Source organism: Taudactylus pleione, unplaced genomic scaffold, assembly GCF_031769625.1.
Source record: "Taudactylus pleione unplaced genomic scaffold, aTauple2 ptg000281l, whole genome shotgun sequence".
Classification (NCBI taxonomy): domain Eukaryota; kingdom Metazoa; phylum Chordata; class Amphibia; order Anura; family Myobatrachidae; genus Taudactylus; species Taudactylus pleione.
The window spans coordinates 1,225,110-1,241,369 of NW_028284683.1; the positions used below are offsets into that span (position 1 = coordinate 1,225,110).

At 40.3% G+C, this 16,260-nt stretch overlaps 1 protein-coding gene across 1 annotated transcript; it reads left to right on the forward strand.

Annotated features, from left to right (window-relative positions):
* The first annotated feature begins 14,719 nt into the window (after window positions 1-14,719).
* LOC148512584 (olfactory receptor 1C1-like) lies at window positions 14,720-15,661 on the forward strand. The gene has a single exon (XM_088482041.1). The coding sequence runs from the start codon at window positions 14,720-14,722 to the stop codon at window positions 15,659-15,661; it is 942 nt and encodes a 313-aa protein (XP_088338167.1).
* The last annotated feature ends 599 nt before the right edge of the window (window positions 15,662-16,260 follow it).

Here is a 16,260-nt window from a genome sequence, read left to right on the forward strand (position 1 = left end):
ACGCCCCTGTGTCACTTTCATATATTAAATTGCATCATGTATAAGGTATTCTCTAACAATATATTTCTACTTTCACCTTAAGACCGGAATGAACGGGATAACGGGATACTCCGCAGGTAAGTAACGTTTTTACACAAGTTATCTTTCTCATATACTTTATGAATATGGAATACATGTAACATATACAAGGTAAATTATATTTTACAATATCAGCATTTACCATCTGAACTAATACTGTGTAGTTATCTAGTAATATAAATAATTTGGTCTTTTAACATTTACATTTTCCTGAATACAACACACAGTAGCACGTATTACAAATAACAGTGTTAGTGCAGGGCCGCAACTAGGGGGGGTCTAGAGGTGCACGTGCGCCAGGTGGGGACTGCGGGGGGTGTGAAAAACCTCTAGTGTCTGTCTCCTCCTTGGCGGCGGCCATTTTTAGATGGCCGTTTTCAGCAGATTCCATGCGGACTAGCCGTCCGCATGGACTCTGCTGAAAACGGCCATCCAAAAATGGCCGCCGCCAAGGAAGAGACAGATGCTAGAGGTCCTACTGGACCTCTAGTGTCTGTTAGCAGAGCGCAATGCACACAGCGTTCCCGGAAGTGCCGGGAACGCTGGCGCTGCCGGGAGAGGATGCTGAAAGCTGCATCTTCTCCTGTGAAATCCCCTGGCAAGGAGCATAAACCCCTGGAAACGAGCATAAACCCCCCTGGAAACTAGCATAAACCCCACTGGAAACGAGCATGTAACCCCTGGCAACGAGCATGAAACCCCTGGTAACGAGCATGGCACCCCTGGTAACAAGCATAAATCCCCTGGCATCGAGCATGAATCCCCCATGGCAACAAGCATCAAACCTCATGGCAACGAGCATGTAACCCCTGGCAACGAGCATAAACCCCCTGGCAACGAGCAGGTAATTTTAAAGTAATTAGAAGCCTTACTGTGGTATATAAAATGGTGTCGGGCAAATATGTAAGTGGCACTTTGGTAATAAGCATTACCATACCTTCCAACATGACCCTCTCCAGGAGGGACACAATGCTCTGGTCCTGGACTTCCCTGGTAAGAGGCGGGGCTGCAGCACAGTACAAAATTCAAATAGGGGAGTCACACCAACTGTCATTTCACACACTGCCAACATCACTGGCTGGGACTCACTGGCAGTTGGTGTGACTCCCCTATTTGAATTTTGGACTGTACTGCAGCCCCACCTCTGGAGCCTCCACCAATCATAAATTACCAGGGAAGTCCAGGACCAGAGCATTGTGTCCCTCCTGGAGAGGGTCATGTTGGGAGGTATGCATTACAGTGTGTGGCATAATGTGTAATGGGCATTATGGTGTGTGGAATAATGTAAGTCACTATACCAAGGACGTCTGAGTAGTGCACTGCCTTATGGAGGAGCAAGGACAAACTCCAGGTACAGGAAGGGAGGGGGTGCAAATTTACTGCCTTGCACCGGGTGACGGAGATCCTAGTTTCGGCCCTGGTGAGTGTAATGTCCAAGCCCTCCCTTCACTTCCTAGGACACATCGATGCTGAAGTAGATCAATGTGTAAATTACATTCCACATGTACTAGATCCTTAGTTTCTGTAACAATCCTGAGTATATAATAATGTAGCCCTGGGACACAGTAAATTAATCCCTGTAAAATGCTGAACTTTACTTTAGTCCGTAACTAGCTGTCTTTGGTTATGAATACGGTTAAATGTACTGATAGCTGACAACTATCTCCATAAGATGATATATATATATATTAGTCCACTGAAATGTTAACTAAGCAGAGTTCAATGCAGGGGTGAAATGTTCCCCAAGTAATAGCTACTTTCCCTTATTACCAGGTTAGGTGACACTGGACACTTTGTATTAACAAGATAACTAAATATAGGAGTCTGTTCTATTCCTGCAGAGTTTATACTACTGTATGTAACTAAATTAAAGTACTTTGTATCCTTAGGAGCTGAGGGATTTTTTAGAAACTTTCCTCCTCTCGCGATAAATTAGTGTCTTCAGGTGAGGTCTCTTACTGCCGCCATTTGCAGATACCTTTCCAATAAATGATATAAGCATATACGTATGCACTAATAGGCTGAAGTATTCGGCTCTCCTGTATTTATATTTCCGCAGGCTAGATAGGTATCTTAATAAATAGTATATGCCAGTGTCTAGTATGCCTGGGTAACTCAGCCAGTAGCAGTCTTTGTCTAAATCAGCGAGTGGCTCTCCTTTCCCCGGCAATACAGCGCCCTGGAGGTATAATATAACCAGGCTCCTCCTTGGCACCCTAGTATAGGCACCACTAGTGGGAACCGCTTTTTCTGATTCGTTGGCACCTCCCGGTCAGCACTGCCTAAGTACTGATGGAGCACCCTGGCAGCGCTACAAAGCCCTTGCCGGCCTCACGCTCTCTGACTCCCTGACGCCGCTGATTACACCTCTACCTAAGCAGCACCGGCACCGGCACCGGCAAGCCAGGTTGGTGGGCTCTGAAGGGGGGAACCGCTCACTGGCTGCTCACATGAGAATCCCGGCATATATAACCCCTGATTGCTGCATGTGTCCCTCCTACAGGTTAATCATTACTTTACCCAGCATTCTCCAGTCCCCCTGCATTAACATCTACCCACCCGTTACAATACCTCATTTCAATTACATACATAGTAGTTACCTACATTAACAATTCCTATATTGGCACATTTCTAATACATATAAGTTACCTCATATATTCCCTACATTGAGATATATTTTAAATATCTATTAATTACCAAGTAACCATGAACTTCCCACTTTTACCTAACTTTATTACCCCATAGTATACTACAAACAATCCTATTGTGCTTTATTTTAAGCAGAAGCATTGGAAAAATGAACAGTTATTTTCTAAAACAAACAAGATTTATAGTATAAATTAGGGTTAAACCAAATGATAATAATACATAATTTATATAATACTTTGTTCATTTGTTTGATATTATATTAACTATGTTGACTTATATATATCTTATTACATGATCTCCATTATTTAAGGAGATAACAGCAACTCTACAGCTGGAGAAGTCCCCGGACAAGGAGTCTGATTCCGATCTGGACGCAAAGTCGAAGTTTTACTCCAGATTGCGGATTTTCTGCCATCGCGCATGCGTATAAATCGCACTGCACACACGCAGCGACTGAATTGCGATTTCAGATACAAAGAGAATTTACTTGCAAAGTGATTGACATGTAGTCAGCGTTTGGAGGAGGTAATGGGGGTGCCTACAGAGACAGAGGTGTGTCTGGTCCGGTTACACACTGTTCTCTGGGCCTGTATATATTAGCCACTGTGGTCCTGCTCACAGCTAGAGAGCCCTCTGCGTGTCAGGAGCGTCGCTCTGTTTGAGGTCAGACTTACTCAGAAGGACAATGGGCGCTGATCTGCGGGGATGTCTCAGATGTTTACATTATTGCACGGACGGATATGAGAAGGCAGCAGTGGGCGTCCATATACTCAGGTAAACTTCTGAGTCATTAGCATATATTCGCAATTACGGAGCAAGTGAAATTGCAATTGCGTGCAGATTGGAATCAGTGCCTAGGTGCATTGGGTCTAATTTGACACTGATTGGTTTTCAAACCTAAGAAGACAATGTTGCACTCTCTCCTTCCCTGCATTCAGGTGTGTATTCCTGCATTCAGATGTGTATTCCTGCATTCAGGTGTGTATTCCTGCGTTCAGGTGTGTATTCCTGCGCACATGAGCCTCATACAATAACTACATAACACTCCTCCCCTCATTTATATCCCTTAGCAGAGAGTCTAACTCATTCTTAGATAACCCAGGGCCTGATTCACTACCGATCGTAACTGCGATTATGCACGCGGTCTCACTGCGATAGTATGCTAATCCTCTGTGATCGCTATGCCATTGCAGCACAACATAAGGAAGCCCACTTTACCTTACACACATCCATAATGTTTAGCAAGACTGTGAAACCTTCGTTACCATGAAGTACCATCACAGCCTCACGCACACTTACACAGGCTCTGACCTTACTCAGGAATTACTAACCTCATTACACACAGTGATTACACAAGACTGAGAGACCATCAGTAACATGGAGTACCATCACAGCATCACACACACTTACACAGGCACTGACCTTACTCAGGAATTACTAACCTCATCACACGCAGTGACTACACAAGACTGAGAGACCATCAGTAACATGGAGTACCATCACATCGTCACACACACTTACACAGGCTCTGACCTTACTCAGGAATTACTAACCTCATCACACGCAGTGATTACACAAGACTGAGAAACCATCAGTAACATGGAGTACCATCACATCCTCACACACACTTACACAGGCTCTGACCTTACTCAGGAATTACTAACCTCATCACACACAGTGATTACACAAGACTGAGATACCATCAGTAACATGGAGTACCATCACAGCCTCACACACACTTACACAGGCTCTGACCTTACTCAGGAATTACTAACCTCATCACAAACAGTGATTACACAAGACTGAGAGACCATCAGTAACATGGAGTACCATCACATCCTCACACACACTTACACAGGCTCTGACCTTACTCAGGAATTACTAACCTCATCACACACAGTGATTACACAAGACTGAGATACCATCAGTAACATGGAGTACCATCACAGCCTCACACACACTTACACAGGCTCTGACCTTACTCAGGAATTACTAACCTCATCACACGCAGTGATTACACAAGACTGAGATTCCATCAGTAACATGGAGTACCATCACAGCCTCACCCACACTTTGACAGGCTCTGACCTTACTCAGGAATTACTAACCTCATCACACGCAGTGACTACACAAGACTGAGAGACCATCAGTAACATGGAGTACCATCACATCGTCACACACACTTACACAGGCTCTGACCTTACTCAGGAATTACTAACCTCATCACACGCAGTGATTACACAAGACTGAGAAACCATCAGTAACATGGAGTACCATCACATCCTCACACACACTTACACAGGCTCTGACCTTACTCAGGAATTACTAACCTCATCACACACAGTGATTACACAAGACTGAGATACCATCAGTAACATGGAGTACCATCACAGCCTCACACACACTTACACAGGCTCTGACCTTACTCAGGAATTACTAACCTCATCACACGCAGTGATTACACAAGACTGAGATTCCATCAGTAACATGGAGTACCATCACAGCATCACACACACTTACACAGGCTCTGACCTTACTCAGGAATTACTAACCTCATCACACACAGTGATTACACAAGACTGAGATACCATCAGTAACATGGAGTACCATCACATCCTCACACACACTTACACAGGCTCTGACCTTACTCAGGAATTACTAACCTCATCACACAGTGACTACACAAGACTGAGATACCATCAGTAACATGGAGTACCATCACATCCTCACACACCTACACAGGCTCTGACCTTACTCGGGAATTACTAACCTCATCACACACAGTGATTACACAAGACTGAGAGACCATCAGTAACATGGAGTACCATCACAGCCTCACACACACTTACACAGGCTCTGACCTTACTCAGGAATTACTAACCTCATCACACACAGTGATTACACAAGACTGAGACACCATCAGTAACATGGAGTACCACCACAGCCTCACACACACTTACACAGGCTCTGAATTTACTCAGGAATTGCTAACGTCAGCGCATGCTATGAGGCCTCAGGCTGCATCTGGTATCGCAGTGGACAATGTATGCATGTCCCTGCAACGGCGTTCAAACTGCACAACCACGTTTTTTTTCACCACTCTAAAGTTCGCTGTTGTCCCAACATAGAAGAGGTAGAGTGGTCGTGACAGGTGACTTTAACACTACCCTAGATTCACGCCTTGATAGATCTAAACCTCCCCCACCTTTGTGTGTAAGATTTATTTGTGCTAATTCGGACGCCTTGCAACAGTTTCTTTCTCAACACCTTCTATTTGATGCAATGGCGCGTCAAAGAACCTACTGCTAAAGATTTTACCTTTTAGTCACCTGTTCACGATGTCCACACAAGGCTAGACATGATTTGACACCCCAGTACTTGGTCAGACCACTCAGGGGCAAACGCAGGATTTTTATGGGGGATATATATATATATATATATATATATATATATATATATAGTATGTATGTATGTATGTATGTATGTGTGTGTATACATATATACACACACGCACATATATATGTCACACATACCTTACATGCACACACTTGCAGCAGATCTGGTCGGAACAGGACCTAGCAGGCTGGCACCATGCATTTAGGCCCCGCACCCTCCCCCTCACTGCAAAATGCAGAGATGCGCGGGTCAGTCGGGAAGGGGCAGGGCCAAATTACTCAATTATAATGGAATCACATCATATTGGCTCCGCCTCCTCCATATTGACCCACAAATCGTGGCAATTTGCTGCGAGGGCGGGGCTTAAGAATACGGTGCCTGCACTCCATTCTTTCAGGGGGGGTTACTGGTCACTCAAAAACCCTCCCTGCATGCGTTACTAAGACCACTCCCCATTTACAATAGATATTGAATCTCCTTTTCCTCGTAATCTTTCTTATATTTGGCGCCTTAATGATAGGCTCCTTATAAATTCTGCCCTACGGTCACAACTGACCTCTGAGATTACTGAGTATTTTTCTTTTAACTCCAGCCCTACTGTCTTTCCTCAGCTTCTCTGGGACACGCATAAAGCAGTGATCCGAGGATCTCTGATTAAGTCAGCGGCCTTTGCTAGGAGGGCTAGAAATAAGAGACTCCTTGAACTTATGGACCTCATTACTCAATTAGACAGAATCCATAAAATCTCAGGTTTGGTTAATGATTACCGTAAACTCGTGGCTGCCAGAGGGGAGCTCGGCCTCCTTCTTACAGCAAAAGCTGAGACCTCTCTTAAGTGGCTTAATCAAACATTTTAGGAAAAAGTGGATAATACTGGCATCTACATTCAGATCTAAACTCACAGAACAATGTTCTGATGATAAAATCTCAATCGGGTGAATCTGTCAGGGATCCCTCGTGTGTCACTGAGGAGTTTAGTAAGTACTATACTAAGCTGTATAACCTCTCGTCTCCCTCAAGTAGCTCTCTTCCTGCTGTCGACTCTATATAGAACTTTTTAACCAGTTGTCTTCTACCTAAACTATCCTCCTCGGCCCTTGACTCCTTATGTGTAAAAATTGAGGTGCAGGAGATCTCGGAAGTGATCAAGAACCTTAACGCCAATAAGGCCCCTGGCCCAGATGGCTTTACGGCCACCTATTAGAAATCTTTTAACTCCTTACTCTCCCCCCATCTTGCTGAGGTGTTCAGCTGCATTATGTCCAGAGGCTCTTTCTCCAAGAAGGCACTTGAGGCTAGAATTATTGTTATTCCCAAAGATGGAAAAGACCAATCCAATTGTGCTCATTACAGACCCATCTCACTGTTGAATACTGATGTTAAGATATATGCAAAGATACTTGCCAACCACCTGAACTCAGTATTACCCAGCTTGGTCCATAATGATCAAATTGCCTTTATACCTGGGCCACAGGCCAGGGACAATACCAGGTGAGTTATTAGTCTCATTCACTCCATCACTTCTACCCACACTCCAGTCCTGGTGCTTTCCCTAGATGCTGAGAAGGCCTTTGACTGGATTTGCTGGCACTTCATGCTCCAAACAATGAGGGCCTTTGGCTTAGGTGGTGATTTTCTCCAAGGTATCCAGGCCCTCTACTCTACCCCTATAGCTAGGGCTCCGTGAATGGTCTTCTCCCATCCCCTTTTCTTATAATAAATGGCACTAGACAGGGATGTTCTTTGTCATTCCTGATCTTTGCTTTGGTTATTGAACCTCTTACAACTGGACTCAGATATTAGGGGTACCTCACATGGAAATGCGGAATATAAAGTGTCCCTTTTTGCCGATGACGTTCTCCTAACCCTAACTCCTCATACGTCTCTTCCAAAACTCTTTCAGATCTTGGCTGAATACGGTTCACTCTCGGGCTACAAGATCAACTTTTCTAAAACTGAGTCCCTTGCCCTCAATATCTCACCCATGGCCTTGGATCTCCTGCATCACACTTATAACTTTGCCTGGCACCCCTCTAAAATTAAATATCTGGGAGTTTATATAACAAGTAGGTATGACACCCTATAACCAGCAAACTTCCCCCCTATGATTAAAACAATTAAACTAGACCTCCTCCGATGGCGAGATCTAATCATTTCCTGGTTGGGCAAGAGAGTGGCAGTTAAGATGAACCTTATGCCTAGACTACTCTACCTCTTCCAGACCCTCCCCGTTGCTGTCCCTAAATCAACTTTATTACAGTTACACAGGTGGTTTGTCCAATTTGTATGGAAATCCAACCTCCCCATATCCATTTTCTCACTCTCCGTCATCCCATTACCAATGGTGGCAACAGGTTTCCTGATGTTAACCTTTATTACTACGCTACCCATTTAAGTCAGGCAATAGCTTGGTTTGCATCATCCCAGACGCCTAGGTGGATGGAAGTTGAAGCTAATTCGTGTGATATCCCCTTTATGTCTTCTATTGTAGGAATGGCTGCATCTGATAGGCCTCAGTCTGCTCACTCACACCCGTTTATTTCCTTTACATGCTCTGTTTGGAATCACTGTACATCTTACTACAATATTAGCTCCTATCCATCCCCCATTACTCCTATGTGGTTTAATCCAGCATTCTCCCCGGGTTTCAACCTCACTTGCTTTTTTTCATGGATTAAAGGTGGTGTTAGGGTAGTATCTGATCTCCTCGATCCAGGTGGGTGCGCCTCTCTGGGTTCCTTACAGAATAAATTTGACATACCTTCTATCAATACTTTTTCTTACATTTAAATTCGTCACATCATTAACTCCCTCCCCCTTAACTCAAGTGATATATCTTTAACCTCATATGAGTCTTTGTGTCATATGAGTCTTTGTGTCTCCACAATCCTCTCATGAAAGGTATCATATCTGTTATTTAGAACCTCTTGCTCTATGTTAAACTACCGGACACACCAAGTCATGAACTCCAGTGGGAAAAAGATCTAGAGAGTCCACCTGCTAAGGACACATGGTCTGTGGTTCGGGAGAGGGTATCTAAGTCCTCTATTTCCTCCTTAATCAAGGAGCATGCCTACAAGGTTTATTATAGATGGTACCTGGTACCTGCCCGTTTGCACTGACTAAGTCTCCCTTGGCTGTGCACTTGAGGGCCTTAAAAACATGCTGATAAGCTCTCTTCACATATTCTGAATGCAGCTGATGTCTAATTGCAAGACAATGGAAGGGTATTGACCCTCGTTCTCGCCAACAACTTTTAACTACAATTTGGCACGTGTCGGACATGGAGAAAATATCAACTTATCTCCACAATACCTCTCATAAGTTTCTCATGGTTTGGTGTGACTGGTTCTTATATAATAGCGCCACACCACATGGGACCCTGCCCTCAGGCTTTTTGGATCTCCTACTCTAACGATTACAATTTATTTATATTATTTATTTATTTATTTTTTCCCCATTCTGTCATGGCAATTTTTGTTCAGGCTTCCTGAACGTGTAACATAGATCCAGATTAGGCCTCTTTCTTACTTACCCTGCCCCCCCAACACCCTCCTTTTCTCTTCCTTTTCTTCTTCCTCTCCATTTTCTCCTTCTCTCTTTTCCATGCTCTTATGGTTCCCATTTGCTCTCTTCTTATGCTTTGCATTGTTATTTACAGTCTACTTCAATATGTGTTTTGATATTTAGCAGTTTTCATTTCTCTATATTTTTTTATTTTTCAGATAAGTCTATTGCTATATGTTACTATGCAATTCCATCTTTTTGTTTTTTTATATTCCCAATATTTTTTTTGCCTATTCAAAAATTGTTGTACTATTTTATTTTTATAAAATTCTAAATAAATGTATAAAAAAAAGTACAATGCAGGGGTACACTGACTACTGGCACTGGCATTTAATTTACTGTGTGCGAATCTGGGTAACAAATGCAAAAGACAGATGTCCAATGTAATCACGCTTAATCTGCAACTTTATACCAGATAGTGTCCAACAAAAATACTAACCCTAATTACCTAGCACATTATAAGAGAATATGTAAGTGGCTACATTGCAAAAAACCCACAAAATTCAGAAAAAAGTACAAAATGATGGGAATCGCTATCCATGGCGGAGCCTCTAAGTCATGCCATGCATCTTGCGCCATTTGGTGCAAAATGCCAGGTGGATGAGGACACATTTAATGTACATGTAATTTCTCTTCATGTCTGGACCATGTGCAACAATTTAAAATGACATTATACTTTAGTTGTATTTGTTTCAGTATTTGTTTCACATAGGATGTAAAACAGGGGTTTATAACCATGGTCCTCAAGGCACACTAACAGTCCATGTTTTAAGGATAGCCACACTTGAGCACAGGTGACTTAATTAGTACCTCAATTATTTTGATTTTACCACCTGTGCTCAAGCATGGATATCACTAAAACCAGGACTGTTAGTGTGCCTTAAAGACTGAGATTAGGAATCACTGATATAAAAGGACAAAAATATGTACAAAAATATTTAATTTTGAATATTTGGGTATTATACTATTTTTTTTATTAAACTGCACTACAAAAAGCACAGTTATCACTGTTGTGCATTTGGTGCAATGGAAACCTCAGATAAACTCCAACCTGCTGAGCTTGTATGTTCTCCCTGTGATTGTGTGGTTTATAATAGGCTCTCTGGGTTCCCCTCAAAGTTCAAAAATATACTACAGGTTGAGTCTCCCATATCCAAATATTCCGAAATACGGAATATTCCGAATACAGAATTTTTTTGGCATGACTGCGATAATGAAACCTTTGATTTTGATGGTTCAATGTACACAAACTTTGTTTAAGGCACACAATTATTAAAAATATTGTATAAAATTACTTTCAGGCTGTGTGTATAGGGTGTATATGAAACAAATTAATTTCATTTCTGTATACAAACTTTGTTTGAGGCACAAAATGATTACAAATATTGTATAATATTACCTTCAGGTTATGTGGATAAGGTATATATAACACATAAATGCATTCTGTGTGTATATTTGGGTCCTAGTCCCAAGATACTGTATTTCATTATGCTATGCAATTATTCCAAAATACGGAATATTTTGATATCCGAAATACCCCTGGTCTCAAGCATTTTGGATATGGGAAACTCAACCTGTAGCAGGGTAGTTAACTTCTAAAAACATTCTCTGTCTGGTGAGTAATATGTTGGCACTTTATATATAAGATTTAACAGTAATTAATTTTTAATTTTTATAATGAGCTTTTATTTCAAGTCTGTGACAGTTGGACCTTTACAGAATAACATCTTTTTTACTCTTTTGTTATATCAAATGGTATTTATAAAATGTCCATTAAACAATTAATTGTTCATTATTAATGAGTTAACTTATTTTCACTTTTTCAATAATGACATAAACTATATGAAAGACAATAGAAAATGACTTGTGTATCACAGTATATGGAGGATAGGGACATTTTATGTAGAATTAATAAGGAATTACTAAAGTAAAGATCATAGCTAATAAAGTAAAGTAAAGTTTTAAACACTAATTGATGTGGGAAATCTGTAATAAATGTATTTGCTAAGAGTAATCCCAATGGCATAAATACAACTTTAAATATTTATTTAATCCCTTGCAGTTAGGAACAAACCATGAACACATGTCCTGTTATGATGATATAGCGTAATCTCAGAATTTTTAAAATACAAAAACTGAGGACAGTTTTGACCCGGTATTTTTTTACAGCTTCTGTTTCAAATCTAATTGGTGAATTATTATTTGTTACATGTATATGTTATATAACAATATAAAAAGTAAAATGGTCACTAAAATCACCATTTATTAGAAAATGTTTTTTTTTTGTAATTTAATTTACTTCAGAGGATTTTGACCTGTTATATTTATAGCTTGACTTTCATATACTGTAAATACATTGTAAATTATATTAGTTGCTACATTATTTTGTAAAATAAAAAATGATTAGTAGTTTTTTTTTCCAGCTACATTTTACTTTATTATTATCATCAATATTTATCTCTTACTTTGTGATTGTTCTTACATAAGACCTACTGGTTAGAGATGAGTATTTTGTTATATTAAATAATTGAGAAACACCTTAATATATGATATTTACTATTTTTATGATACCCTTTCACTGTTTTCTGTACATTTCACCACCTGATATTACAAACTGTGCTAACATTGTTTGCTGAAGATCTTGTATTAACAATGTTTCAATAATTTGTATTTAAAGGTAGTGCAGAATGGTACAGAGTCTGGTTTAAACATCAATAAACTTCATGAGATATATTTTACTGACCAAGTGTATAACTGTAAGTATGTATCATTCAGTCAAACTTTATATTACACTTCAATTCAGTTTTTATTCCCATCTTCTTCTCTTCTCCCTCACCTTAGATTTAAATTACTATTTCTGTGTGTCTAATGTATAGGAAGACTTTAGTGCTGTACAATGTAATTACTTTATTTTTTATTATTATTATTGTTGAGATGTATTTTATGGTACTATGCATATTGTTCAAAGAATATGAAATTGTCTAACTTTAAATGTTAATGATCCTTTTTTGGCATGTAAAATGTTTAGATTAGTGGAGACCCAGAGGCTGCCTGTGGGCCTTAAATAATACAGATTAGCCCCCTCTGACCAGATCAATTTCCTCTCTTTGGTCCTCTAACAATTCCGATTTCAAATAGTGAGCACACGGCTCTACTCCAATGTTGGACTGAGGTCTGTTACATCTCCGAAAATGTGTTTCATTCTTTTGAGACCAACTGCCATTAATAAACAGCTAAATGCATCACCAGTTTTCATTAATTGTTTCTCCAAGTGAGCAACTAACACAACTAGAAACAAATAGTAAGAAAATCCCTGAACTGTAATTTAATAATAATGTATTATTATTATTATTATTATTATTATTATTATTATTAATAATAAAAATAATAATAATAATAATAATAATAAAAATACAAAATATTTCAGCCTTAGGCTCTAAATTTGGATGATCCAGTACTAAGGTCAATACATAAAAGGATATGGTGGCTTTACATAAAACTTTCTGTGCATTAAACATCAGTATACAGTTGTACACTGTCATATTCTGCAGGGAACATTAGAGGTCATTTAAAAAACTTTAGTCCCGGAAAATATGTGCAAAAAATGCAATATAATGAGTGAAGATCACCTTTTTTTTTCTTTTTTAATTTTCTTTATCCTGTCTGTGCAATAGGGTGATTAAGGTAATTAATAAAATGGGCAGTCCATTTCATTAATGAAAAAAGAGAAAAATTCCCAGTGCATTAAAGTCAATACCTATAATGAATAAATGAATATATAAAATACAACAGCATACAGTACAAGCGCCAACTGCAAACTGCGACAAAAATGTGTGAATTTGCAGAAAGCATAGTTAAAAAGATCAAAGATTCAGTGCTGGCAGTGATCTGCTGTGGTAAATATGAGAAATGCCAGGAGTCAGAAATTCAATACTAATTATTTATTACCAATACAAAATGGTCACATTATAAATAACTTAGTAAAATGCAGTTAAAAAAACAATGTGGCCATATCAATGGCAAACGTATAATACAAATGTAGCAAAAAGTGTTGCAGCTGAAATAACTATTTGCAGTAAAAAAAATTGCACATAATAAAAGTCAACATAAAGTGATGTGCTGGTGATAAAACTTCAGCAGCTAAGGAGTATGAATTAGTGTGGTAAAGGACAGCAGCAGTATAGATACCTTATCCTGTTTACAATATATGGCAGTAACCTCAACGATAAAATGTCCATTAGGAACTTCTGTCTATTATTCCATTACAACATCCAACATCCAGATTAAATAATTCAATCAGGTGTTCACCTCTTAGGAGATACTAGTATCAGGTGGTTCACCTCTTAGGTGGACACCTTATTCTAGTGTCTACTAAGAGGTGGACTGCCTGATATTAGTGTCTCCTAAGAGGTGGACTGCCTGATATTAGTGTCTCCTAAGAGGTGGACACCTGATTCTAGTGTCTCCTAAGAGGTGGACCACCTAATACTAGTGTCTCCTAAGAGGTGGAGACCTGATACTAGTGTCTCCTAAGAGGTGGACATCCTGATTGGATTATTTATGTCTGGATATTTGATGCTTTGATGGAATAACAAACAGAAGTTCCCAATGGACATTTTATCACTGAGGCTATTGAACAGGATAAGGTATCTATACTGCCATCACCAAATCATACTCCTTAGCTGATGAAGTTTTATCACCAGCACACACTTTACATAGACCTTTTATTGCGTGCATTTTTTGTCTGCAAATAGTTGTTTCAGCTGTAACATCTTGTTGCTAGATTTGAATCATATGCTTGCCATTGATTGGTGAATATGGCCACATTGTTTTACTACATTTTACTAAATTATTTGTAGTGAGACTATTTTGTATTGGAAATAAATAATTAGTGTTGAATTTCTGACTCCTGACATCTCTCATAGCTACCACAGCAGATTACTGCCAGCGCTGACTGTTAGATCTTTGTCTTTTTCTCATTTCATTAATGAGTTTTTTTTTTTTTAATAAACCTGAGCCTGCAGGAAGGATGAAGGAACATCTCATAAACTGCACAGTACAAGGAGAATTTCACCTCCTGGCGTTCTCCATCTCTGCAAATCTTCAGCTTGTGCTCTTCATTGGGATCCTGGTCATGTATCTACTGACAGTGCTGGGGAACCTGATTATCACTGGTCTAATATATCTGACCCCACAGCTCCACACTCCTATGTACTATTTCCTGTGTAACCTCTCAGTGCAGGACGTCATCTACGTCACCAGCATCCTTCCCAAATTTCTCTCTATCCTGGTAACAGGTGACACCAGAATCGCCTTCCCAGGATGCATCACTCAGATGTTCCTCTTTATATTTTGTGTAGGTACAGAGTATTCACTCCTAACGGCTATGGCCTATGATCGTTATGTCGCCATCTGTATCCCTCTGCACTATACAACCATTATGAACAAAAACTTGTGTATTACACTGTTTTCTGCCTCCTGGCTCGTCGCCTTTTTTAATTCATTAATGTATGTTGTGCTGGTTTCTACTTTATCCTTCTGTAATTCCCAAGACATTAGTAAATTGTACTGTGATCCGAAAACCATGATAGCGCTCTCTAGTGGTGATATCACAGACATTGAGATTCTGGTATTTGCGGAATGTATATTTCTGGGACTTACCCCCTTTGTGCTGATATTAGCCTCTTATACATGTATAATTGCCACTATCATAAAGATCCGTAGCTCAGAGGGCAGAGTAAAGGCTTTTTCCAGCTGCTCGTCCCATCTCACCGTTGTTATATTATTCTGTGGGACCTCACTTAGTTCCTACATGGTCCCGGAGTCTCAGCACTCTCCGGAACAAGACAAACTTCTCTCCTTGCTGTACACGGCGGTGGCCCCGATGCTCAACCCCCTGGTCTATACTCTGAGAAACCAACAGGTCCTGAGATCCTTGGACAATATGTTGAAAAGATATTTAAAATATTAAATTATTCATCCATTATTCATATTCTGAAAGACTTCCAGAAAAATGCTGTATGTTGGAGCAGATACTGTAACTTTTTATGACAAAACATTAAATGTATCATTACAGTTCAGCAAACCATAGGAGAAAAACAAGGGTTGTGAGATGTAGTCACTAGACCAGAGGATGGCATGCCACCGGTCTGAATCCCAACGCTGAAAGTCAGATATGCATCCAAATACCGACGCCGATCTTAATCCTGATGAGGTAAGACCTGGATGCCCTTAGCTGTAAGGCACAGGAAGGGGGGGGGGGGTGTTAGGTCTAGGCAGCTTAGCAGTGTTATGGTTAGGTTTTGGGGGTAAGGTTAGGGTTAGCCACCCCTTGGTAGAGTTAGGTTTAGGCACCACTACGGGGGGTTAGGGTTAGGCACTAAGGGAAGAGGGTTAGGTTTAGGAACCACTAGGGGGGGTGGTTAGTGTTAGACACTAAGGGGAGAGACTTAGGTTTAGGCACTAAAGGGGAGGGTTAGGGTTAGGATTCGGGGTGGGGTGGGTTATGGTTAGGCTACAAGAAGGGAGGGTTAGGGGTAGAAGGGGGAAGGGTAAGTATACTTACCCGAC